We start from the raw sequence: 26,458 nt of genomic DNA on the forward strand, positions 1-26,458 counted from the left end.
GGTCACCTTCACAGTACGGGCTTCTGGGCTCCAAGGGTACTAGAGACCTGAGAGATAGGAGGAGACGGAGGAGGAGACACACTGGATCAGCCGGGGAACCGGATCAGCCGGGGAGACTTCAAGGGAGGCGGGCCCGCTGAGTATAAGTGCAGGGGAGGCCTGGGAAGCACGGAGCACCCCTGCAGTGTAGAGGGGAACGCGGACCTGGCCCCCCACGTATGCTCCAGTGACCCGGCCGCCAGACCGACGGACGAATGTATGGCCAAGGAGGTCACGTATCCCGACACACTCTCGAGAGCAGAACAAAGGGCCAAACGCGCTCCGAGCCCGCTCCGCTTCCGGGGCCCTGGTTACCTGCGCAGGTGAGTGGGGTGGAGCCCGGCCTGTTCAGGTTCCGGTCTCTGCTTCCTGCGCGGCTCGGGTCCGGCTTCCGCCTAGGTGCGGGGTGCGCTGCAGATCCGCCACCTCCTCCCCCTAGTTTCTGGTGAAACTGAGTCAGCGCCGCCGGGGCGGGGCGGACATTAACCCTAGCGCCGCCGGCCCCGCCCTTGTCCCGGGCGCCTCGGCCGGCCCTTTCCAGTCCAGCTTCCTCAGCACCTGCCCCGCGGACCCGCGATCCCCGACACCTCCCCTGCAGGCTGACCCGCCCCCCCGCCCTGCCACCATCTCCCGCGAGGGGCTGTGAGGCCGGGACCGGGGCGCCCTGACCCGGACCGCGCCCTTCGAGCCTGCTTTACGCCAAATCCACCGAGCCCAGCCTCGCTGGGTGGGGGGAGGGGAGCCGCACCCGGATCCCGGGAAGTCCAGACACGCCAGGACACTCCAGTGAAGTTGGGCACGAGAGGGTGGGACGCTCTGTGGCGGCTGTCACCTGACCCCCTTTCGTGCCAGGGCCAGCATTCCCAGCCCGAGGCCTGAGGCGCTCGTTAAGGGGTTAGGGGTGGAGAAATGAGGGAAAGCCCGATGCAAATAACCTCGCCGTCGTTGTCAGCCCGCAGGAAATCATTTCCATCTCGTGGCGGGAAGAGATCCCAGAGGCTGTGTGGCTGCACCTTTGGTAGCTGGAATCCGGGTACCTGCCCCTGTGTCACGGTCCTTGCCAGTCCCGGGAAGCCCTCCTTTCTGCAAGAGTGAGAAACAAGCGATTTCTTGCTGCCAGACTTCCCTGCTTGCCGCCATGGTTCCCTTTTGCTTGAGGCCCTTCCTCATTTCGTAATAACCTTTACTTTTGTTTCCTTTCCCGCGTCTCTTTTGGAGCCGAGTCCCTGTTAACAATACTCAGGGGTCTGCTGCTCCCTCCCCCGGAGTGCGAGTTCCTTCTCTCCCACCAAGGGGGTGCTCCTGATCTAGAGCTGGCCACTTTCTTCCTGTGGAATGCCATCCTTGTAAACTATAGGTCCAGTTCACCAAGGTAGCTGAGTTTATGACTACAGAACGGTGGACTCCTTGAAGCCATAATCATTGCTTTTCCTGAGTGAAGGACTCCTCTTAAAGACCATTCCTTACAGATTAAGATTGGTCCTATTGATTCAGGACAGAGCAAATTTCCCCGAATGGTGGTGGGGAGACCAAGCCCTACACCAAGAGAAGAAAAGGGCCCTTTGGCAGAGAGAGTAGAAAGAATTCAACACATACGCCAAAGTCAGAGTCAAAGGAAAGTTTATTAAAAAAGGGATAATACTCCACAGACAGTGTGGTCTCTTCCCAGAGGCAGAGAGTGAGAGGGACCCTGAGTGTCCAGGGAATTCAGTTTATATATCATTCTTTATTTTCCATTTCCTTTGATATGGACATATAATGAGAAAGGGGTAGGGAAAGAGTATATAGCCTGAAAGGCCTGCTGGCAGTTCCCAGCCTTTAATCCACAAGTTCCCTTTAGTTTTAGCTATAGGGAATGAATGATTTTATTTGTGAAGGGGGCTGTTTCCCCTTCCACAGGTGTGGGGAAATACATTGTTAGCAATCCCGGTAGAAATCTTCCTTTGTTCTGAAGGTGTCCTCTTGGCCTGGCTGTAGGGTTGATCAGCATATTGCAGTTTCTGAATGTGGCTTGATTAACATTTTAATTCTTTTGCCTCCTCCCTACATTATTATTAATTCTCTCCCCAAAAAGAGATTCCATACCTTTTCATGATGACTTAACACCCCCTCCCCCAAATGGGAATATTCTTCCTAATTTGTCATCTAGAGCAGCTTTACCTATTAGATCTTTGTAGCCAATCCTTTGATCATTTTCCTGGCTGAACTGCAACATCTCCCAGCTGTCCACATTATGGATGTTGGGGGTAAGAATCTTGGGTCTGTCTCTCTTTCTCTGAATTGTCTTGAGTTTTTCCATAGCTTCTGATGCAGTGGTGGACATAGGGCAATCAGTGATAGTATGCTGGGAATGAAGCAAATGATTGTGTAGTTACTGGGCAGAAAGGTTTTTGTGTGTGATCTGCCTCCCCCAATACATGATACATGCAGAAATCCTAACACAGGAGACAACTATCTTATGGTAATATCATATTACTACAAATTTATTATTACATCCATTATACACACCATTACAAAAAACTACTTTTATCAAGCACTGACAATACTGAAACCCTGTTCCTCAGCACTTCCCACACATTGCCTCATATACTCAAAACAAACCAAGAAAGTATGTACTATTTTTATCCCTATTTTACAGATGAGCAAACAGGCTCAGAAAGGTGAACTAACTTGCCAAGTCATGTGGCAATTAGGTGAAAGAACGGGGATCAGAATCTCAGCAGGCCAATTCCATTGCTTCAGTGGGTTTTTCTGCACTTGCAATTCTGAGTTCAGATGAAAGTTCCATCCTCAGCTTAGATTCAACTTGCCTGAAACAAAAACTCGTTTTCAAGTGGTGAGCAGCCACCATTAGTTGAGAGATTTACTGTGTGCCAGGCACTCGACATACATAATTACTAATGCTCACGACAACTCTGAGAATAGTGTCCACTTTGCAGAGAAGTTTACTAACTCCATCAAGGTCACGTATGAAAAGTGGGAGGCAAGGATGTATGGGGGTTGAGCTTGTGGACTTCACGCTCGGACTACTGGGTTTAATTCTCTTTTCTGCTACTCACTATTGGGGTGGCCTTAGGCAAGTTATTTAGCCCCTCTCTACCTTAGTGCAAAGTAGGGCTTCATAGGGTTATGATGGTTAAATTAATTAATACAGATAAAACATTTGATAATGTGAGCGCTTAATAAATGTTACCTGAAAAAAAGTAACAGAGCCAGAGTTTTATTCCAAGTCTCTCTGACATGAAAAACTCACTTTCTTACTACTTCATGATGCTTCTTACATACTAAAAAGAAAAACTGTACATGGGGGGCGGGGGGAACTAAGAGATAGTCTACCAAAGTAATAAAAGTGATGGCATTTAAATGATAGGAATATGTGATAACGTTTTCTTTTTAGTTTTTAACTTGTTTTCCAAGTTCCCTTTAGTGAGCACGGAATACTTCCACAACGAAGAGAGAAATACGTCATGACAGCTTCCCACATTCATCATATTCAGCCCAAAATTGCTCCTCTCTCCACATTCTTTCTTGGTCTCACTGACCCAGGCACTTTGGAGTTATCTGTGACCACTGGTACTGGGTTTTCCTTGCAAACGTCTAGCCAGCCCCTGGGTCCTGACAGGTTAGAATCCATTAGTGAGTCTTGAACACAAACGACTTGCCATCAGCGTTTGAAAATAAATAAAATAAAATAAAATAAAATTAAGTAAAGTAGAATAAAATAAAATAGGAATAGAGTTGAAAATATCAGAGTAAAGGTGAGTTTTGCTTCCTAAGAAATTTTCGTTTCATGTTTGTGTATGTGTGTGTTGTGATATTAAATGAATTCATTCTGAGTTATGGTCCAAATTTTGAAAACTCTGCAGTGTTAAAAGAAAATGTACAAAACTACTTAATGACCCAAAAGGTGTTCAACAAATATTGTTACAAAATAGCATGCATGTTATAAAATGATCTAAATTCATGAAAATCCCAAACGATCAAATCTATATGAAAAATGAAAAAATAAGTACACCAGAGATCATTTATACTTTTCTTTTTTATCTATATTTTAGAGTTTTCTACACTGAACATGTCTTTTTTAAATGTATTTCTTGAATAATAACAATAGTGTTTAAAGTTTTCCTAATAATTATATATCACAGACAGCATTTTCTCAACTATGTTAAATATACATGAATAGACAAATGACTAGAAAGAAACTTGCCAGAATTTTAGCAATGGTAGTTCCTGTGTGGTGGGATTATGGTCAATTTTTAATGTTTTAGAAAATGAGAAATGTTTCTAAAATGAACGTTTGCCTTTTATAATAAAAATTTTTAGTAAGAGAAAGAAAAGAAGAGGCATTTAAGAACAGCCTACTTCTAATGGGGTCTGCCTGCTGCCCGTTTATCCCAGTACTAGATCTAGGCCAGGCCAAGAGCGTGGAGCAGACACCTTCGCTTCTGGCCAGGACTGCACCCTCTTTGTTTCCCTGCCCTCATGTGGCCCTGACATCCTGATGGTTTTTTCTTCTCATCTTATCTTACATCCTGAATTCCCTTATCTTTGACAGACTAACTGATGGATGGTGACTCCTGTAGGCCAGTGAGATGTGTCAATGCTGAGAGGGAAGAATGTAAATAAGGAGACTCACATTATAAATAACGGGCATAACTAATTTTTGTGCTGTATTTCACCAGGGCCGAGCTGCGTGCTCATGCGGAATCCCACCAACCTCCAGTTCTACAGCTGAGGAAACAAGCTCAGAGAGGCTTCATGCATGAACTTGTCTGTGTCCCTCTGTAGACATTCATGAAGTTTGCATGATGGGTCCCCAGTCCATCACTAAGTTTTGTTAAATATTACTCCCTAAATAGCTCTCCAATCTATTCACTTCTTACTATCGACAACACTCCTCCCCCCATCAACGTCTCCTAACTGGTCTCCTCCAACCCTTCTGCACCCTCTAATCCTCTCTTTATCCAATGGCCAAGGTTATTTTTTGGAAATTTAAATCTGAACATGTCAGCCTGCCCAACCACTATTGCTTAAGATTTTGTAGTGGTTCTCAATGCTCTTAGGATAGAGACAAAACTCCTTAACATGGTTCACAGGGAACCCTGTAGGTATTTCCATCACTTCTGCCTCATGACCCCCCTCCTCTCTCTAGGCTAGCCCCATGGACCTTTCTTGTACTTAGTTTCTTGTACTCACCATCTCTCATCTGCCACAAGGCCTTTAAATATGCTCTGCCTTCTGCCAGGTCCATTCCTGTTGGCCTCCGTGTCTATTTAACTCCTACTCATCTTTCAGAATTCACTTCGAATGTTACCACTCTCTAGGTCACACCCTCATTAAAAATTCTTATAGCATCTCTTACCTTTTCTTCAGATCACTAGATATAGTTGCAGTTTTATATTTGTCCGATTGGGTAATTAATGTTTATTTTCACAGTAGATTGGTAAGTTCTGTGAAGGCAGGGACTGTGTCTCTTTTGGATCACCAATACCTGTTACTGAGCATAATGATTGGCCTAATCATTGTGAGCTAGAGGAGCTCACAAAATCTTTGTTAAATGAGTGAGCAAAACTCATTGACTCTTTTGATCTGGTTCTGTTTCTTGAAAAATCTCCTGAACCCTTTAGAAGACAGGAAACAGAAGAGAAAGGAAACTATCATCATAATGCCTGCCCATCACAGTATCAAAGTAACAGCAGAGTCTATAGGCTGCATTTTAGAGGCTTCCCTTCCCCTGCTCATTTCCAAAGAGGGCTTGTAATAAAGCCACTACAGAGGAGTCCCAAGGCCAGCCTTTGCCGGACAGATCCTCACCAGGAAGCCAGGGAGAATGGGAAGGTGAAGAAAGGAAGGGAATAGATATCTACTGAGAGGGGACTCTGTTTTGGACACCATGTTAAATGTTTAAATACATCGTCTCATTTAATCCTCCCCAAAACCCCATTTTGCAGATGAGAAAACAGACTTAAAGAGGTTGTGGAACTTGAATGTCATAAAACCAATGCAGGGCAAAATGGAGTTTGAACTCAGATATTGGCCTTCCTCCAGAGCCTGGGCTTTTCCAGGCTCATATTCTGGCCTCCAGCCCTCAAACACCTTCTCCACCCTGTTAACTGAGGGCTTAAAATTAGTCCTAAGGACTCATCTGTTGGCCTTTATCTGAAGCCAACATGTATGACGGTTGAAGTGGATACATTGGAAACAAACCCAACATGATAAAGGCAATCACTACCAGACCTAAAAAGAGATATATAAACCAAAATTGGAATGTGGAAAGTAAAGGAGATGGGGTCTGTAGTGCAAGTAAGTGAAAGAGTTACTTTCACATCTATCATATTGAGGAGATTAAGAGATACTATCTAAAATGGACACATTCATAATATTGCTTAAAGGGATATTGGTAATCAGAGGCCAACTAAAAACAAGCTGTTGATGGGGGTGACCTCTGGGGAGTGGAGCTGAGGAAAGGAGAGAAACTTTCATTTTTCATTTGTTTGTTCTTCTGAAGTGTTCAAAAATTACAGTGCTCTTCTATTCTGTAAAATTTCTTAAAAGCTTAGAAATTTTTGTTACAAAAGACTAAACAAACAAAAATACTCTTTCTTTAGAATGCAAGTATGTCTAGAAATAGTCCTTGACACCTGGGCAAAACTTAGTCTGCAGGTTTCCTCTATGTCAGGAAGGATGTGAGTTGGGGGAGGATCATGTAATGATAAACATGGCATCCTAAGCATTCACTTCTGGGGAAGAGGAATTGGAAACAAACTTGATAAATTTACCTTTGAAAGCACACAGGGCCAGGCTAATAGAGGAAATCTTTTCCCTCACATATTCCTAAAGGCAGCTCACATTCAGACATACCTAGACATAAAAGGGTACTGACTCCCTGAGGGCCACAGATAACTACCCCTCTAACTATCCCTTCTAGATTGTCTCCAGCAGTGCCACACTCTGAGTAGGAGTTCCTGCCTGCCAGGGACACTGCTCTTGCATAATCCATCTGACTGCAGCTTCTCAGGGCCCAAGTGGATACCAGGGAGGTGGAAAGTTCTCAGGTGAGCGTGAGTCAGGTCCTGTTCCAGAGATAGCCATAGAGCACTAATTATAGCCCCGCACCCCTCAGGACCCAAGGGCTCCTTTCTCCTCCCGAGGCATGGCACCCTCTTGACCTTTGCTCATGTACATTTTATGTCACTTTGGGCCCCAGCAGCTGCAGAAAGGGAAGCTAGGGCACAGCTCAGCTCGGGAGTGCTGCTCACTGGCGGCAAGGAGCCAGGAGTCTGGTGTTCCCAGCAACAGACAAAGGCCTGTTGATCTTTGACCCTTACCCCTCCCAGAGCCTTGGCTCTCCCTCCTTCCCTCCTGCCTTCCTTTCTTCCTTGCTGGCCTCTCCTTCTGTTCTTTCTCCTCACTTCCCAGCACCCTTGCTCTGGCTGGCATTTTTTCCTAGGTCCTCACCCAGGCCCATCTTTCCATGATGTCTTCAAGCCCTGCTTCCTGCACATCTCCTAACCCGGACAGGGAGAACCCAAGTAAGAAGGTCCAGTGGGCTTCTGAAAAGAGGAGGATGTCATCCACAGACTCAGAGTCCAAATCCCACCCTGACCCCTCCAAAGTGCCCAGGTCCCGGAGACCCAACCGGCTGACAGTGAAGTACGACCGGGGGCAGCTCCATCAGTGGCTGGAGGTGGAGGATTGGGTGGATTTGAATGTTCACGAGCTCTTCAAGGTGGGTAGTACGGGGAAGGGTGGGAGGACATAGGGGCCTGGGGCTTCGCCAGGAGTCTGAGAAAGAGCCTGCTGGGAGACCTCAGGAGGAGCTGAAGGGCTGATGTGAGATACTGCTAGGGAGAGAAAGCTTTTCCTAGCACGTGGAGCATGGTTTTGCAGTCTAGAAATCTGGCCTCTGGTCTGGGCTCTACCTCTTACTCTCTTCATAATCTGACTCTTTAAAGTTAAGTAGATACACATGGCTGATAGCAGATCTTTTACCATCCCTTAGACTTAGTTTCCTAATCTATAAAATGAGCCTAAAAAATGCTTGTCATATCTCCTTTAGGACTTTTTTTTTAATGCCAGTTTTTTTTTCATACTATATATACATAATTTTTTTTAACATTTCATTTTTTTATTTTCCCCCTTCCCCCTCCCTACTGGTAACCACTAGTCCATTGTCCATGTCCATGAATGTCTGTTTGTTTGTCCTGTTCATTTGTTGCTTTTAGGTTTATATTCCACATATGTGATATCATGTGATTTTCAACCTTTTCTGTCTGGCTTATTACGCTTAGTATGATTATTTCAAGGTCCATCCATGTTGTTGCACATGGCAGTATTTCATCTCTTCTTATGGTTGAGCGATTTAGGATTTTCTGATGCTCAAATGAGATAATAGGAGGACTATTCTTTATGTATGTCTTTATTTACTCTCATCCTCAACACAAATACATGTCTAGAGCTACATTGTCCAATACTGTAGCTATCAGCCATGTGTATCTACTTAACTTTAAATTAATGAAAATCAAATAAAATTAAAAGTTCAGTTTCTCAGTCACATAGCCACATTTCAAGTGCCCAATATCCCCATGTGGCTTGTGGCTACTGTATTGTCAGCACACACATAGAACATTCTCGTTATCGCGTAATGGATGGCACTGGACTAGAACGTCAGAGTCAGAGTAACCAGCACTAACACCAGGAGCTGACCTAGCCTTGGCCCTGGCTCTGACTGACTCCTTTCAACCCCACCCTGGGAAAAGGATGGATCTTGGCCCCTTGTCACAGGAAGTGGCACTTTCTTATACAGATACTTCCAAATCAGGATCCTAGAGTCATAGCAACCTCTGCTTCAGTGACTACAATAACACTTTGAGCACTTAAGTATGTGCTAGGCACAGTGCCCAGCGCCTGACATGCATTATTTCAATCGGCCTCTCCGTGACTCCATTAGGTAGGTACTGTTTTACCATGGAGGAAATAAAGGCTTAGAGATGTTGAGTAACTAGCCCAAGGTCACACAACTAGGAAGCTGTGGGACCTGGAGCTGCTGCTGGGGCTCTGCCTATAGAACTTGCGTACTAATTTAAGCATCTAGTGGTTCTCCACACCTGAAGTACTTCAGAAAGAAACCAGTGCCCTAGCTGTACCTCAACTGAATTTAATTTAAATCTACTAGAGTGGGGCCTAGGCACTGGTCTTTTTTATAAGCTCAGTTGATTCTAACATATGGCTGGCAGAGAACCACTGCACCAAGCCAGAAATCAGGAGTCCTCCTTGTCCACATACCACAGTCCTTGTTTCTCCTCCATTTTGAATCAGGTTTTTTTTTTTTTCCTTTTGGAAGTAGCAATGATCTGTGATTCTTTCAGTAAGGGCTTTACCAGCAGCCCTGTGGTTGGGGTTGGGGAAGAATGATGCATGTGGCCCAAGCTTTCTTATGAGATTTACTGGGTCATGTGTCAGTTTGATCCAGGTGTTGACCATGTCCCCTGAAGCCTCCTGGGCCCAGTTGTGGGTGGTGGAAGATGCCCTGGAGCTGGGAGCGGGAGAGGCAAACTTTCTTGGTCTGTGTCTGCTCTGACCTTGCAGGACACTTCCCCTGCCCTTCACTACTACCAGCGCCCTCCCTCTTGGGATCAATTTCAATTTCAGATAGCTGTGCACTAGCATGAAAAATCTCATATTTCAAACACCTCAGAGAAAATCCTGCTAGGCATCAGAAGAAGAGATTAGCCGAAGAACTTTGTTTTTGCAAGATTAAGGTCTGGGTGGGGAGCTGTACAATAATGAGCTCATAACATTGGAAAACAGGACATGTGGGTGGACTGCTTCCAAGTAATTACTGAAATAAAATACCTGGCCTGCAGTTGCCATGGCAATTGTCCAAAGGTGCCAGGTGGCAGTTCCTCTCCCAATCCCTGCTCTTTTCAGCAGGAAACAGCCAGGTGGGTGGGAAAGCCCCAGGTGGCTGACCACCTTGGGCAGAGATGGAGGCAACACAGACTCCAGGCTTACCCCACCCCAGTTATACCTTCACAGAGCCCTTCACCATGCACCTGGGCTCTCCCCAACATGTCCACCTTAAATGGTACCACTGAGAATGGTTCCAGGGAGGCATCACTACTTGTTTTGTTCTTTTAATGGGACTCACTCAATCTTTCTCTGTTGGAGGGTCTCGCCTCTTCTCTCTGGATATACAGCCTGCTTTTGGAGTCTTCAGAGGAACCAAATCTGGGTTCAACAAAACAAACAGATCTGGGGCCATAGAGTTCCTGTTGTCCAGAGGTGGAATGTGGATTTGGTTTCTAAGCAGGGGCTCAAACACTCATGTTTCTTCTATTTTAAAAAGACTCTTGTTCAACAGCATGCCTCCCTTTAGTTACTATCCCCTATTTCATGTCATCTTTACAACAGGATTCTTTAAAGGATTTGTCTACACTCACATCCTTTACTTACCTTTCCCCTGCCCGTCACCATTCAAAATCTGGTTTCTGTTCCCAACACTGTATTGAGAACTTTGGCCAAGGTCACCAATAACGTCCCCACGTTATTGGTATGTATCTAATGTACATATCACCTCAAATTTTGAAACATTCCTTTCCTATAGCTTCCATCTTTTCCAGGAGGCAGGTGGTGTTTTGATGCAGCCCTTTTGATATGCTGAGATTTGAAGAAACAATCTATTAACCTTCCAACTTTAAAAAAGTATTGTCAATGAATATGTACAACAAACATTGTTAGCTCATCTCTGAGCCTTACTCTATTGCTGGTCCCATGGCATAGAAACCAGGAGTAAAGGGAACTGAGTAGGGAGTGGAGGTGCAAAAGGAATCAAATCAGGCAACATCTGGCAGGAAACCACCACATGTAATCCAGAGTTGTGAGTGTACCACACTTGTTTATCTCAGCAGGAGATTTGATATATCCACTCATTTTCTGACAATTCAAAAAAAATACTTAATGGAAAGAATATTTAGATTATGATACGAGCCCATATTCCCAACTCCAGAGTACATTGGCAATCTGACTCTCAGTAATATACATACCTTATATTCAATATACATGTAGTTAACATCATAATTCCTAGAAAAAAGTGTTTTTTTTGGCTGCAGTACTACTTTTTTAGAGGCAGAATTCTGATCATTAGAATATATCTTTAACAATCAAGATTACTCTACCCAGCAAAGTTATTTAGAATCAAAGAACAGATAAGGAGCTTCCCAGACAAGAAAACGCTAAAGGAGTTCATCAACACCAAACCAGTATTGTAAGAAATGGGAATGTTGGGGAGACTTCTTGGAGGAGGAGGAAGAGGAGGAGAAAAGATAAAATATATGAATATTGAAATGACAATAAATCTTTATCAACAATTACTTTAAATATAAATGGATCAAATGATCCAATCAAAAGATAAAGTTGCTGAATGGCCAGATATTTATGCTTCTGGTCATGATGGAGTAATAGGGACCAGATATATTCTCCCAACATAAGTAACTATAAAATTAGACAAAACTGTGTGAATAATACTTATGCAGCCTTGTGGTCTTAGAATACGAGTCACTTCCTCCAGGAAGCCATCCTAAAGAAAACAAGACCCTTATGTATAGTGCCTATAAGAGACTCATTTCAGATCAAAAGACACACAGACTGAAAGTAAAGGGATGGGAAAAGACATTTCATGAAAATGGAAACAACAAAAAAAGCTGGGGTAGCAATACCTAAACCAGAAAAAATAGACTTTGAAACAAAGGCTATAACGAGATACAAAGAAGGGCCCGGTAATCCCAGTTTAGGTACTTATCCGAAGAAACCCAAAACACTACTTCGAAGGGACATGTAAATTCATGTGTTCATTGTAGCATATTTACAGTAGCCAAGATATGCAGGCAACTTGGGTGTCCACCAATGGATGAATGGATAAAGAAGAGATGGTACATATATACAATGGAATATTACTCAGGCAAAAAAAAAAAAAAAAAGAAAAAGAAATCTTGCCATCTGCAACAACATGGTTGGATCTAGAGGGTATTGCGCTGAGTGTAGTTAAGTCAAACTGAGAAAGACAAATGCCATATGTTTTCACTTACATGTGGAATCTAAAGAGCAAAATAAACAAGAGAGAAACAAATTCATAGATACAGAGAACATTTTGATGAATGCCAGATAGGAGAGTCATTGGGGGGGATGGGTGAAAAAGGGAAGGGATTAAGAAGTACAAATTGGTTGTTACAAAATTGTCATAGGGATGTAAAGTATAGCGTAGGGAATATAGTCAAAAATGTATAACAACTATGGTGTCTGATGGGTACTCGATTTATTGGGGTGATCACTTTGTAAGTTATATAAACGTCTAATCACTACGTTTTACACCTGAAACTATTATAATGTAAGTCAACTGTAATTGAAAAATTAAAAATTAATTTTAAAAAAAGAATATATCTTTATTATTTGGCCCCACCCTCCCCCTTCTGGGATTCCAGTTATACATATGTCACATCCCACAGGTCACCAAAGCTCTGTTCTGCTCCCTTCTCCCCTCCCTTCTAGGTTTTTTTTTTTTCTTTCTGTGCTTCATTTCGAGTAGTTTCTTTTGTTATATCTTAAGTTCAACTGACCCTTTTTTTCTTGCAGTGTCAAAGATGCTGTTAATTCTATCTGGTAAATTTTTCATTTAAAATATTGTATTTTTTTTATCTCTAGGTGTTCCATTTGGGTTTGTTCTCATATCTTCAATTTCTCTCATTTCTATGTTCATGTTTTCTTTGTCTAATTCTGTCATCTCTATCGTTTCTGGGTCTGCTTCTATTAATAGTTTTCTCCTGGTTGTAGGTCACATTTCCTGTTTCTTAGGATAACTGGTGATTTTTGACTGGATACTAGATTATATTATGAATTTTATGTTGTTGAGTAACTGGATTTTTTTTCTTCCTTTAATGAGTGTTGGGCTTTGTTCTAGTAGGTAGTTTAGTTACTTGTGATTCAGTTTGATCCTTTCAAGGCTTGTCTTTAAACTCAGTATGAGTCTAGAGTAGCCTTTAATCTAGAGCATAATTTACCCCCATAGTAAAGCATGGCTCTTCCAAAGTCTCTATTGAACGCCTGCACGATCAGTAATAACTATCTGCTCTGGCTGGGTGGAATTTGATTTGTTTCCAGTCCTCTGTGAGGTCTGGGAACCGTTCATCTCTGTGCTCTAAGTGCCTCATATATCTGGCCTTGCGAAGTTTTAACCTATGAATGTGCATCTTATGTTCAGCAAAGATCCAGGAGACCCCTTATGCAGATTTCTGGAGGTCTCTTTCTTTATAACTCTCTCCTCTCCAGAACTTTGTCCAGCAACTTCCAGTCACCTCAACCCTGAAATTTGATCTCTGTCATATCCATTTAGCAAGACCACTGTGCTCTGCTTGGGCTCTCCCTCCTAGCCGTCATCCGGAAATTGCCTCCAGAAAGAAATTCAGGTCAATTATAGAGTTTACCTCTTTTATTTCCCTTTTCTCTCAGGTAGTCCTGAGCTACCCGTTGTCAAATGTCTGAAAATATTGTTCATATAGTTTTGTCTAATTTTATAGTAACTTATGTTGGGGGAATAAACCTGGTTCCTATTACTCCATCTTGACCAGAAGCAGAAATATCTGGCTAACTCTTGCTCAGCCTTCTGGTCTCAGGTTAGAAGTCACTTTCTCCAGAAAGCCATCCTAAACCCCAGGCTTGGTTAGGTTTCCCTTCCATGTGCTCCCACAGTATCTCATCAAAGTGCTTATCCTGTATTGCAACCGCCTTTTCATTTGTCTGTATCCCTCAGGAGACTTAAGCGTTTCAGGGGCAGGGTCATGTCTTTCCGTCTTGCTATTATGGCCCCAGTACTCATCCCAATGCATGGGGCATAGCATGCTCTCAGAAAATACGCATTAAATGGGTAAATGCTGAATCACATGAGCTAGAAACCAAGGTAGCAAAGGAGAAAGTCCAGAGCTTGAGGTAAAAGAGCTAACTTAGAACCCTAGGACTATTTATTTTTGAAAACATATGGAGGGACCAAACTGTTAATAGTAATGAACCATTGGTAGTGGGAAGAGTGAGAGGGTAGATGAGGCTTTTTTCATTCTTTTTTAAAAATCAACCTTTATAGAAGTACAACTAACAGAATAAAATTTGCCTGCTTGAAGTTTATAGTTAAATGCACTTTGCCATATGTATCCACTACCCCAATCAAGATATAGGATATTTCTAACATCCAAAAAGTTCCTCCAATAACACTTACCTTTACACAAATTATACAACTTAATTACTTAGTACATCTGTTTTTATTATGTCTCCTCAACTGTCCCTAACTCCTAGGTGCTTTGAGGGCAGGATGTTTGTTTTGGTCACTGAAGTTTCCAAGTTTACAGTACTGGGTTAATAGTAGCCACTTGACACATATTTGTTGAATAGATTCCAAAGGATTAAATAATCAAGTGGAAAAGGTGAAGCTAGCGAATCTCTAGAAAAATGTGAAGACTTGGATAAATATCAAATATTTATCCAAGTCACTATGGGAAGAACTTGCTAAGCATCGAAAAATAAATAAATAAAATAAACAAAACCTAAGCTAGAAAAGACCATTAGATTCAACTATATAAACACATATACCTATTTCCCTAACCCCTCTCCCAAAAACAAATGATGTTTTGATCATATATGGAATGCTAAAGCTAATCTGAATTTTTAAAAAGATTTTTAAAGTCAGTAAGAAAAAAACTGAACAAACCAATAGAAAAATGGATAAGGGAGCAGTTTTTGAAGTGTGTTCTGGTGACTCCAAGGGTTCCCAAGATCCTTTCAAGAAGTCCATGATTATTTCTCTAATAATGCTAAGATGTTGCTGGCTGTTTTGACTATGCTGACATTTGCACTGGTGATGCAAAAGCAATGGTGGCCCTCAGCATGAATCAAGAAAGCAGCACCAACCTATACTAGTAATCATGTTCTTCACTACCATTCACTTTCACTTAAGAAAGTCTTTGACGAAGCAGTAAGAGAACTATTAAATTTATTAAATCTTGGTCCTTGAGTCACATCTTTTTTTAAATAGACATATTTTTAGAGCAGTTTTAGATTCACAGTAGAATTGAGAAGAAACTACAGAGAGTTCCCATATTTCCTCTGTCCCCACACATGCATAGTCTCCTCCACTATCACCATCCCTCACTAGGGCAGAGAGTTTGTTACAGTTGATGAACTTATGTCAACACATTATAATCACCCCAAATCCATATTTTATATTAGGATTTACTCTTGGCGTTATATATTCTATGTTTTTTTGACAAATGTATATTGACATGTATTCACTATTATAATATCATACCGAGTATGTTTCACTGCCCTAAAAATCTGTGCATCACCTATTCAACGCACCCTCTCCCCTAACCCCTCACAACTACTGATCTTTTTCTGTCTCCATAGTTTTGTCTTTTCCAGAATGTCACATAGTTGGAATTATACAGTATGTAGACTTTTCAGATTGGCTTCTTTCCCTTAGTAATATGCATTGAAGTTTCCTCCATGTCTTTTCATGGCTTGATAGCTCATTTTGTTTTAGTACTGAATAATATTCTATTTACCTACTGAAGAACATCTTGGTTGCATCCAAGTTTTGGCAATTATAAATAAAGCTGCTATAAACATTTGTGTGCAGGTTTTTGTGTGGACATGTTTTCAGCTCATTTGGGTAAATACCAAAGAACACGATTGCCGATAGTACGAGAGTGTGTTTTGTAAGAAACTGCCAAACTGTCTTCTAAAGTGACTATTCCACTTTGCATTCCCACAAAAAGTGAATGAAAATTCTGCGTCTTCCCCAGTATTTGGTATTGTCAGTGTTTTGGACTTTTTGCCATTTTACTAGGTGTGTAGTGATAGCTCTTTGTTGTTTTAGTTCGCAATTCCTTAAAGACATATGATGTTGAATATCTTCTCATATGCTATTTGCCATCTACATATCTTCTTTGGTGAGGCATCATCTGTTCAGATCTTTTGCCAATTTTTCAATTAGGTTTTTTTTTCCTTATTGTTGAGTTTCAAGAGTTCTTTGTATATTTTGGATAACAGTCCTTCATCAGATATATCTTTTGCAAATATTTTCTCCTAGTCTGTGGCCTGTCTTCTTATTCTCTTGAGCTTTTTTTCATTTTAATTTTATAAATTCTGTATTGTTTAAAATTTTCAATGACAATAACTTTTAAAGACAGCTTCATTGAGATACAATTCACATACCATACAATTCACCCACTTAAAGTATACAATTCAATGGTTTTAAGTATCTTCACAGAGTTGTACAACCATTACTATCTAATTTTAGGCCATTTTATCACCCCTAAAAGAAACCTTGTACCCATTAGCAATCATACCTTATTTCCTACCACCACCACTCCTTAAGAAGCCACTAATCTACTTTGTGTCTGTAGATTTACCTATTATGGGCATTTCATACAAATTAAATCAGGTAATATATGGCCATTTATAACTGGTTTCTTTCACTAATAGTGTTTTTCAAAGTTCATCCATGTTGTAGCATGAATCAGTGCTTTGTTCCTTTGTATTGCTGAATAATATTGTATGTCTACATTATATTTTGTCCATTTATCAGTTGATGGGCTTTTGAGTTGTTTTAACTTTTTGGCTATTATGGATAATGCTGCTATGAATGTTCATGTGCAAATTTTTGTGTGGACATATGTTTTCATTTCTCTTGGGAACAGACTTAGGAGCAGAATTGCTGGGTCAGATAACCCTATATTTAACATTTTAAGAAATTGCCAAACTGTTTTCAAAAGCAGCTGTACCATTTTTTTTTATCCCTGCCAATAATGTACATAACTTTTGAAATTGAGACACTTTTTAAAGAACCCTAGCACTGTCTGAGATAGAACTTAGGTATTCAGTAATTATTATGGAAGAATGAATGAGTGGTTTGACTATGGTGGAGAGAGGGACTAAAAATGGGAAATAAAGTGGAACATAGGTGAGCCCCTGATAGTAACTTTCACTCCAGCTGGCCAGGCCCCTCTGAGCCCCATGTGATTCCCAAACAGGATCAACAAACTCCTGATCCTGAGATTGATCTGGAGGCTCTTGTGGAACTATCCAGAGAGGAACAGAAGACTCATTTGGAGGTAGAATGAGGGACCTGGGCCCCAGACCCATGGGTTGGGGGATGGAAGTCGGGCTTGGACCAAGGGGGACCCAGGCACCCAGACTCTGCCTCCTTGGGTAGAGTGGGAGGAACTGAATCAGAGGAAAGAATTCCTGGGAGACTGAGTGGGAGCTTGTGGGAAAGCGCTATGGCTCAGTGACCCACTGTCTGCTCTCTTCTACTCAGGCTATTCTCCGAGACTGCTCCCGCCCCACAGAGGTAAGGATGCTCTGCTGGTCTGGGGGTAAGGGGAGGCCCAATGGGGAGGCAGCTAATGAAAGTTTGGCCCTGTGTCTTTCTCCCCTTCCCTGGCTCTGGGGAGATGGGGTCAGGGGGAGATTTGGGACAGTGTGGTGGGTAGGTATGACTTCATGCCTTACTCTCACCTGTTCCTCTCTCAGCAATTTATCTCTGAGCTACTCAGTCAACTCAAGAAACTCCGGAGACTCAGTCGGCCTCAGAAATAAGCTTCACGAGACTACCTTCATCAACCTCAGCACTGCGAGTCCTGCCCTGAACCTCTGGATCCTGAGCTGAGAGGGAAATGGCTCTTTGAGACACAGACAAGGAATATGGAAGATAAGGAGGGACATTTGGATGTCCTAGTGTATGTACAGTCACAAGTAGTTCCTGTCAGCTGGGCTTTCTGGGAGCCAGTCATGGCTGTTGCCCAGACTTGACAGCCAAGTGGATAAAATCTTTAGGAGCCCCAGTTGAATGGAATGTGGAGCATATCTGTGCTATGGGATGGGGAAGGGAGAGGGTGAAGTGATATACCAGAAGGGCAGCATCCTGAGTCACTACACTCTATCCATACGTATGCCTCATCCATCCATCCACCTGTCCATCCATCTATCAATCCATCCAAACTGGCCTTGAGAATTTAAGATGAAAGTCACAGTTCTGCTTCAGAAATCACCATCTAGCAAGGACCAGAGGCTAAGACATAAAGCATCCTGGCATCACCAAGAACAGAAGCCCAATTGGCAAAGACTAGTTTTGAATCCCAGAGGAGAAGTAACAGGAAAAAGCTAGCTGAGTCTGGGGCACCAGGTTAAGGCTAAATCTTCCTCCCTCCTTAAATAATGTGGGAGGCTTCAGGCTGAGGACTCTTTCTTGAGCTGGCTCCAGCCAGAAGACAAAAAGCATGGATTAAGCAGAGGGGTATCAAGTGTACACGCTGACAGGCCAGGGGTCAAGTCAAGAGGGAATTGCTGGAAACAGACACTGATTCAGAATGGGAGGAACATTGGGACAGGAACCCTGGGAGGTGGCATCTTTGGAAGTAAGACAGGAAGCAGGGTATGCAACCACTGTTTGTGCAAAGTGTCTGAGTACTAGACAGGTTGAGAATCCAAGATGGTAGGGCCTGGGGGGCTAAGCTGGGCATCCCAGAGCAGGACTCACAGTTCAGTTCAGTTGAACAAATATTCATGTCTACTGCCTATGAGGCCACCAGGATGGGTGGGACTGTTCCTGCTGGAAAAAGCTTGCAGGAGGGCTTAATCCTTTACCTCACTCCACAGGATTAGACTTATACCCTACTCTGTTCTTGCCACCTCTCCAAGGGCCCAGGCTCAGGGCCTACAGGGTTCTAGGGATAAAAGATGCTGGGCCCAAGGAATCAACATACTTTATTTGATACAGTAAGTACTAGGTGAAAGCCCTGGGCTCTTGAGTAGGTTTCAAGGCTCATCTTTAGATTCGTTTTGGTTTTTCCCCCATTATGCCTTTCACTCCCAGTCCAGGCTTCACTGATGGAAGACTCCCAACTTCTGCCTTCCCTCTGGCTCATCCAGTCATCCTCTCCAATAGAGAAGCTTTCCTCCTTCCAGGGACACCGAGGCTCAGAAAAGGGGGCACCAATGAGCAGTCTAGCTTGCCATGCCCTTCCATCAGATGTCAGCTGCCTGTAAGACCAGGGTTTCCCTCAGTCCTCTTGGTCTGCATGTGGGGGGCAGTAAGCAGATGTCCGGTGTTCTTTAAGTTCAAAGGCATCATGGCCTTCTCTGTGAAGCAAAAAGATATAAGTCAGGGATCACAGGCAGCCCTTGAACTCTCCCAGTTCCACAGAACATTCTACCTGCACCCACCGGAAGCAGCGGACACAGTAGAGGTCTCCATCGCAGCCAGCGCAGCGCAGGGTGGCATCCTCATTGCAGATGCAGCACCAGGGGAGCTCTTCTTCCTCGGCGTCGGGCCTGGGTCCCAGGGCCTGAACCTTCAGGGATTAGAGAGAAATGGGGGAAGTAAGGTACTTGATGGAGTATGGGCGGCAGGCTGCTACAGGAGCAGCAGTCGAGCAAGCAGGGAAGGAGGCTGTGGCGTTACACCTGGGGGTCTGCGTCAGGCTTTTCTCACCTCAGGTTCTGCCCTGCAGCATTGGGCCTGGGGCTGAAGAGTTGGCTCTGCAGGGATGTTAAAGCCACTTGCCTCATCCAGGGCAGCTTCTTCAGTGAGCTGTGGACAGGGTGAAGAGGTACAGCACCCTGCTCACGGTCCAGGTCCTTCCTCCACGTGTCCCCAAAGGCTCTGTAGCCTTAGCGTCTCAACCCATCTTCCTTTATCTGTTGCCTGTAGCTGCTGACACCCCCATCTCAAGGGGTCACAGGGCAGGTCTGGGTCACAGAGCAGGTCTGAGTCACAGGGGCAGTGGGGTTTCAGCTAGAACAGTAGCTGCAGAGTGACTGGTCATCCAGTCACAGAGTGGAGACACGGTGAATGGGGCCAGGTAGATGGTGAGGCAGTGAGGTAGGGACAGGACAAGGGGTAGTCAGGAGGGTAAGGCAGGCCCACCTGCTGCAGGACTCTCTGGATGGCTGTCTCCTCATCATCATCACTGTCTGGGAGGTGACAATCCTGGAGGGTCACTTGAAAAGGGAGAGGTAGGAGCAGGGAAGGAAGAGTAAGGTAGAAGGTTCATTTGAGTGGCTGTACTCTTGCCCCCAGGAGCTGGTCTGGTTTCCAGTGGTACTTGTTCCAGAGTTGAGCAGCCTCTGCAACCACTCTGCTCAGACTCGGCCCCTCCCTGCAGGGCTGGCGGGCAGGAACAGAAGGCTCTGTACCTGAAGAGACTGAGGGTCCCTTGCCCCCTGATTGCTGCCATTCATTCCTCATCTACTGCTTTGTTCCATTACCTTTCTCGTGGCTCTGGGCTGAGCTCAACAGACCCCTGGGCACAGGGACCCCTGGTACCTGACTTAGCCTAGCAGGGAATGTAGACATTTTGCGGATCTTGGCATGGGGGTGGAGGTGAGGGGCCTGTTCAATGGACATGAGTGAGCAGCTGCTCCCAACTTCTACCTCTGTCGGGGTCCTGTCCCCGCAGCACAGCCAAGCGCTTGGCGAGGGCCAGAATCTTCTCCTGCCTTGTGTTCTCCTCCCGCAGCTCAACCGCTGCCTCAGCCAGGAGCCTGCTTTTCTCCTCCTCCAGGGACGAGGTGGCCTGCCCCTTGGAATTCGTGCTGTGGCTCCCTGGGCCACCCTGGTTGAGGTCATTCTGGATAGAGGCAGCTGAAAGGAGCAATGCAGTCAGGGAGGCAGAGACATTCCAAGATCTCTCATCAGAAGCCCCTAAGCCCATTTCTCAACTTTTAAAAAAAACCACAGATCATCAGCTTTTGCTCAGCACTAGCTCCGGTGGTTTATATTACAAATGAGTATTTCCTCTTTTTTTCCAAATGTAAAAAACTAGTAATTTTAGATATGTTTTTTCAACCACATCCATCCCCACCCACCTAATATTTTAACATGTTGCCCTTGGGGTGGGCATCCCACGGTATAAGAATCACTGTCCAAAAGGATCAGGATATGGGGAGACCATATCAGCAAGTGTCTCTGCCTTATAAGCTGGAACTAACATTTCCAGGGAGCAGCATAGAGAGAACATGACAAAAGCTGAGGTCTTATGTTACTAGGCTGGAAGATTTTTGCCAGTGTGGCTCTGACATGTCCCCTTTAGTGCAGTTTCGGAGCAAGTGTTTTGAAATCAGACAGCTTTGGGATCAAATCCTAGCTCTGATACATAACTGTGTGACCTTGATCAAGTTCCTTAAGCTCACCAGGCCTCAGTTTACTTATAAAATATGGATAACAGTATGTACCTCATAGGATTACTGAGGTTATTGAATGAGATTGTGTCTCTAAAGGAGGGTCTCTCAATGTTCTGTTGACATTTTGGGGCAAGATAATTCTCTGTTGTGGGGCTATCCTGTACAGTATATGATGCTTAGCAGCATCTCTAGCCTCTACTCACTAGATGCCAGTGGTACAATTTCCAGACACTACCAAACAGGCCCTGGAGGGGAAATCATGCCTGGTCGAGAACCACTACTCTGAAGCCTTTGAACAGCATAATCCAATAGAATTTTTTATGATGATGGAAACATTCCATATCATGATTTATATTTGTGCTGTCCAAAATGTTAGCTACGAGCCACAGGTGGCTATTGAGCACTTGCAATGTGGCTGGTACCACTGAGAAACTGAATTTTAAATTATATTTAATTTTAATTAAATAGCCTCTTCCTCCTCCGTATTATCATCATTGCAAAAAACATTCACTGAGCACTTACTATGAACCACACTGGGTCTTAGTTCATAGTCGTCTGATTTATTCCTCACAATTTCCCCATAAGGTAGGTTTTACCACACATACCTCCATTTTACAGATGAAGAAAGTGAGATTTAGATCAAGTAACTTGCTCAGGGTCACACAGCTAGTAAGTGGCAGAACAGAGAATCACTGATTCTAAAGCACAAAAGCTTACCACTAGGCTTACACTGGCTCCCACTGGAGTAAACACTCAATAAATGGTAGCTCTTATAATGTTGATTGTTCTCTGATTTATATTCACCTTCCAGAGGGTGGGCAGCATAGCCTCTCCCACCTGGGGAAAAGGGGGACAGGTCCCTGGGGTCCCAAATGGGAAAGTTACCAGGGCCTCCTCGTTCCCAGCTTTCATCAATAGCCACCTCCGCTGTCAGCTGTGTTAGCAGATCCTGTGCCTGCTGGGCCTGGGTCCTGGTGTCTGGTGGCTGATGTACCTGCTCAGAGGAGGGAACCTCAGTGGGGAGGGAAGGGAGGAAGCCACACCATAAGGTCCAGAACAGTCTAGGTCAGGGGTGGATGCTGAGGAGTTCCCAAAGCTCTGGGAAAGGGGAACTAATCCAAGCCCCACATTCGAGTAATTTGACAGTCCCCAACACAACTAAGGGGCCACTCTTGCCTGCCCCACCCAATCCTGCTGCTTGTCCTGGCAGCAAGCCTGAGGATCAGAAGGTGGGCACTGGAGGCTTGCCAACTCCTACAGAATACGTAAGCATACATGTATCTGGGTTTCTGCTTGTCATCATACTAGGACCCCCTTTCTTCTTAAGCCATAGCACTCACCGGCTTGGGGGTCTGAGAAGGTGGAGCTCTGCCCTGCAGTGCAGCAAGCCGTGCCTCCATGTCCTGGGTGGAAGGGATGGAACCCTGGGGTTCATCTCTTAGCGCAGCTAGCCTGGCTTCTATCTCTGCCTGTGAGGGCACTAACTCTGTAATTGGCATGGGGAAACCTTGTAAGATCCAGAGGAATCCCAGTCCCAGGAGCCCCAGATGGTGTTCTTTAGGCCACCCCCCTGTTCCACTCACTGGGCTTGTTCTGCTGGCGGAGCCGTGCTAGGCGCTCAGCAATGACTTGGTCTGGGTGGGTCAATCCCTGGTTTTGTAGAGTACTGGGCTTCTGCTTGGCTTCCAAGGCTGCCATACGCCTGGCAGGATATGAGATAGAGGTTCTTGAAGAAGGCAGAAGGGAGGGACGAAGGCACCCACTCACTGTTTCCCATTCAAATCATTTCTAGGGATCTAGGTAGGTGTCCAATGGATAATCTTCTGTGGCCCTCACTCATGGCACCCTGCAGCTCAACCTAGCTGCCCAGCTGGAGAGTACAGCTGAAAGGGTAAGGTCTACCAAGAACCTTTCTTGAGGAGAGAGCTGATGAGCTGTTTTCTGAGCCCAAGAGGGCAGTCAGGAGCCTGAGAGATAGATGTTTTCCTGATCCTGTGTTCATCTGACCTAGAGGCTGGGAAGAAAGTCCTATCCTGGGGCTCCCTTGTCCTTTCCCCATCCCTACCTGTCTCAATCCCTTTAGCACTTACTTTTTATAGTTCTGAGGTGGTGACCACTTGGAAGCATTAGCAGGAGAAGATCCTCTACAGAGAAGAAATCTGGTGTCAGAAGTCCTGCCATCTGCCAGTCAGTGCCCCCAACCCCAAATACTTCCTGAGCTGACCTCTGGCCGCAGAGCAAACGCTGCGAGGGCCAGCCAGCTATCTGCTGCCATGCTGGGCTGAATCCTCACCCATGGCAGTTTCTCACCTGGTCAGAACCTCATAGCACTGCTTGCAGACTTTCTGTTGGGTGTTCCCAGCCCGCGGCACTACTGCACTGAAGCTAAGGCAGCTGGAACAGAAGGCCCGGCCACAATTCTTACAGCCGTTCTACAAGAAAAAGGATCAGGGTTATCCGTCTCTCATCCGCTCCTGCAGATTCCTCCATGGGACTCTCTGATCACACAGAGAGAAGACACTGAAGTTGTGACCAGCTGCTGGGAGGATGAGGAGAGGGGCCCAAAAGGCTTGGAGAGAGACAGGGGTGGAGAGTAAAGTGATTCCTCAGTCTCCAGTCTTTTATTAAAATCAAGTAAAACTTCATGCAAAATTCCCATGCTTTCTACCCTATTTTCAATTCCTTGACAATGGGGTGTAGAAGACAAATAGGGAAAGACCCCTCAGGTCAGTGACAAAGGAGAATCAGAGAGAGTGTAGAGCCCATGCCTTCTATGCTCTAGCAGAGATGGAGGGAGGCATGGTTCAGGATGGGATACCAATAGCCTCCATTTATTAAGTATTTACAGTGTGCCAGGCATTAAGCTCAGCATTTAACATTCATCACTTGATTAAATCTTCACAATTTCTATACATTATCTTACTTAATTCTGATGACCACCATCATTATTCCTATTTAAGTTGGGGTCGGAGAGGTTACATGACTTGCCCAAACAAAGGTCTCCCTGTGAATTAAACAGCAGAGCTCAAATTTGAACCCTGACCACCCTGACTCCTAAATCTAGGTTTCTGAGTGCTACACAGATCTGCCTCCCTACCTGCTCTTCATTCATCCTATCTGGTTCCCCGTCATAGCTGAGGCAGAGGAAGTCTGCGATTCACAGGGGAACTTGATGAGTTTGTGCTGAGGACGAGGCTTTGCCATGGTCCCTGTGGACAGGAGGAAGGGCGGTAATTTAACTCAAGAAACCTGAGGACAGGCTGCGTGATGGTGGTTTCGTTACAGACAGAGTAGCGGGGCATTGGTGAGATGAATGGTTACAGGATACTAAGACCCGGCCGCGGAGAAGCAGGGTGAAGGGAAGGAAACAGCCGGTCCTACACTTAGCAGACAGAAAAGTCTAGCTTTCCAAAAATGACAGGAGCGTGCTTTACAGTTTATAGGGAATTTTCACCTCCAGCACTTCACTGGACCCACACACCAATCCCGCAAGCGAAGGAGTGCTAGCTCCATTTTATAGAAAGGGAAACCGAGGCTTAGTGACTTCATCAAAACCACACAGCTGTAAAGGGGTCGTAAAACCAAGTCTATGAGCTGCAAGTCCCGTGTTTTTCCTTCTCTCCACTCCGCGTCCTCCCTGGCCCTCTAGCCCACAGAGAGAGAAGACTCGCCTCCTTCTTGAACAAGGTGAACTTGACAGCGCAGCCATAGCATCTACTGTTCATCCTGGTTCCCAGCGTGGAGCAGAAGGGTCGGCAGAATTGAGATCAGGCCCGCCAGGTCCAAGGTTTCTTGTACTTTCACCCAGCTCCACGCCAGTCCCCCCAAGCCCATTCGCGCAAGCCTGCCACGGTCTCCCGCCTGGGAATCGCGACCCGCCACCCCAGTCCGAAAGCAACAGCGGCGGGCGCGGAGGCTTCTGGGAGTAGTAGTTCATTCCCGACTTCCTGCTTCCCTCAGAGGCCGTCAAGCTTGACCCAGGACACGACATTTCCCAGGGGGCTAAGCGCCATTCAGCCGCCTCGGGGCCGACAGTCCGGGGATCCCCGCGCATGCTTAGACTCTTGGGAGTTGTAGTACGATCCAGTCACTGTTGAAACTATGGCGGTGACCAAGGAGCTCTTACAGATGGACCTGTATGCGCTGCTAGGTATTGAGGAGAAGGCGGCGGACAAAGAGGTGAGAACGGTAGCGAGGAGGGCCGATCCAAAAGGTCTGCTGGCCCTTCTTCCTGTCTTGGCGCCCAGCGCGCGGCTGGCACCGGCTTTCCAGGTTCGCTCAGGCCCTGGGCGGGGAGCGAGGGGCGGCCTGACCGCCTCATAAGGTGGGCTCTCAGATCATTCCAGGGTGGTCTGAGGGCCTCACGAGGAAGAGAAAGGTCACAGGATAGGGGCTCCTCGTGTGGTCTACTCTGCTCTCCCTGAGGCCCTTGCCTAGGAGAGGCCGTGCGGGGTGAGTCCGGTGGGAAGAAGTTCCTCCTCACTGCGCTTGCGCAAGGACAGCCTCTGATTTCGCTTCTGTATTGGCTGTGGCTGGAGGTACTTCATTCAGTCTCTCCTGAAGGCTGATTTAATTCCACTTAGAGCCTAGGACGAAAGAAAGGCCAGGTCTCAAGGCTCCTCCACTCTTTTCACCCGCTCCTTGGCATTGGGACCTATGACTCTGCCGTCTCTGTTTTTTTTTCCACCCCAGTCCATTGACTCTTTACAAGTAGCAGATGCTCGAGTGTTGTCCTCTCAACATGTGCTAGTGGGCCAATAGCAGGAGGATCAGAGGGTAAGGCAGAAGGCCTGAAGTTCCACAGGAAGGTGTTGATAAAAGTGCCAGGAAGTGGAACACCCATCAAGCTATAATATTTCTGTTATCTTCCTCTGGATCATAGTTGGTAGTTGTAGAAATGGAGGAAGGGGAGGCTGCTAATTCACCAAATGAAGATTAAATGCCTACGAATGCCCCTTTACTTCCAGGCTGTCCTGTTCATGGACTGAGTGAGCTTGTAAGAAGAGGAAGTTCTAGGGCAGAAAAGTAAGGAGACTCATAGAGCCCTTGAGGAGAGATGCTGTCCACCAGCACAAAACTGTCCCCTGCAGCTACAGCTGAAATCAGAAGTGGGTCATGGGGATGTGTACAGAGCGCCAAAAATCTATACTACACTTGTTTCATAAGTCTTAAAATTTCGGTATTAATAATG

The 26,458-nt window shown here is 45.2% G+C and overlaps 3 protein-coding genes across 8 annotated transcripts in view; 2 read left to right on the forward strand and 1 right to left on the reverse strand.

Annotated features, from left to right (window-relative positions):
• Positions 1-5: 5 nt before the first annotated feature.
• On the forward strand, positions 6-18,742 carry PPP1R14D (protein phosphatase 1 regulatory inhibitor subunit 14D). 2 transcript variants are annotated; one of them, XM_039843865.1, is made up of 5 exons: positions 6-362; positions 7,490-7,768; positions 17,115-17,195; positions 17,402-17,434; positions 17,617-18,742. In XM_039843865.1, the coding sequence occupies exons 1-5, from the start codon at positions 255-257 to the stop codon at positions 17,680-17,682; spliced, it is 567 nt and encodes a 188-aa protein (XP_039699799.1). In that variant the 5' UTR covers positions 6-254; the 3' UTR covers positions 17,683-18,742. The 2 variants fall into 2 exon arrangements, with proteins under 2 accessions (XP_039699799.1, XP_039699798.1); XM_039843864.1 differs by having other exon boundaries at positions 17,402-18,742.
• A 90-nt stretch (positions 18,743-18,832) lies between these two features.
• Positions 18,833-25,155, reverse strand: ZFYVE19 (zinc finger FYVE-type containing 19). Of its 3 annotated transcripts, none has more exons than XM_039843858.1 (11): positions 24,939-25,155; positions 23,578-23,699; positions 23,358-23,411; positions 22,851-22,969; positions 22,608-22,753; positions 22,072-22,261; positions 20,519-20,728; positions 20,012-20,085; positions 19,577-19,675; positions 19,309-19,436; positions 18,833-19,224 (listed from the first exon to the last, which is right to left on the reverse strand). In XM_039843858.1, the coding sequence occupies exons 1-11, from the start codon at positions 24,990-24,992 to the stop codon at positions 19,146-19,148; spliced, it is 1,275 nt and encodes a 424-aa protein (XP_039699792.1). In that variant the 5' UTR covers positions 24,993-25,155; the 3' UTR covers positions 18,833-19,145. The 3 variants fall into 3 exon arrangements, with proteins under 3 accessions (XP_039699792.1, XP_039699794.1, XP_039699793.1); XM_039843860.1 differs by lacking the exon at positions 24,939-25,155 and adding an exon at positions 24,365-24,434; XM_039843859.1 differs by lacking the exon at positions 24,939-25,155 and adding an exon at positions 24,114-24,328.
• Positions 25,156-25,273: 118 nt separating this feature from the next.
• DNAJC17 (DnaJ heat shock protein family (Hsp40) member C17) overlaps positions 25,274-26,458 on the forward strand; it is a 30,580-nt gene continuing 29,395 nt past the window's right edge. Inside the window, exon 1 of one of the 3 annotated variants that reach the window (XM_039843863.1) lies at positions 25,274-25,446. In XM_039843863.1, the coding sequence (XP_039699797.1) occupies positions 25,369-25,446 (78 nt within the window). In that variant the 5' untranslated portion in view covers positions 25,274-25,368. The remainder of the gene's footprint in view (positions 25,447-26,458) is intronic. The other 2 variants (XM_039843861.1, XM_039843862.1) reach the window with 2 other exon arrangements.

This window comes from Pteropus medius, unplaced genomic scaffold (assembly GCF_902729225.1).
Source record: "Pteropus medius unplaced genomic scaffold, Ma_sr-lr_union100, whole genome shotgun sequence".
NCBI lineage: Eukaryota > Metazoa > Chordata > Mammalia > Chiroptera > Pteropodidae > Pteropus > Pteropus medius.

Excerpts from the sequence above, each read along its gene's own strand:
- PPP1R14D (XM_039843864.1), top strand. The coding sequence starts at position 255 with ATGTATGGCCAAGGAGGTCACGTATCCCGACACACTCTCGAGAGCAGA. Across the intron at positions 363-7,489 it reads GGCCCTGGTTACCTGCGCAG|GTCCTCACCCAGGCCCATCT; the intron begins GTGAGTGGGGTG and ends ATTTTTTCCTAG. Across the intron at positions 17,196-17,401 it reads AACAGAAGACTCATTTGGAG|GCTATTCTCCGAGACTGCTC; the intron begins GTAGAATGAGGG and ends TCTTCTACTCAG.
- ZFYVE19 (XM_039843858.1), bottom strand. The coding sequence starts at position 24,992 with ATGAACAGTAGATGCTATGGCTGCGCTGTCAAGTTCACCTTGTTCAAG. Across the intron at positions 19,437-19,576 it reads GCTGCAGGGCAGAACCTGAG|GTTCAGGCCCTGGGACCCAG; the intron begins GTGAGAAAAGCC and ends TAATCCCTGAAG. Across the intron at positions 19,225-19,308 it reads TACTGTGTCCGCTGCTTCCG|AGAAGGCCATGATGCCTTTG; the intron begins GTGGGTGCAGGT and ends TTTGCTTCACAG.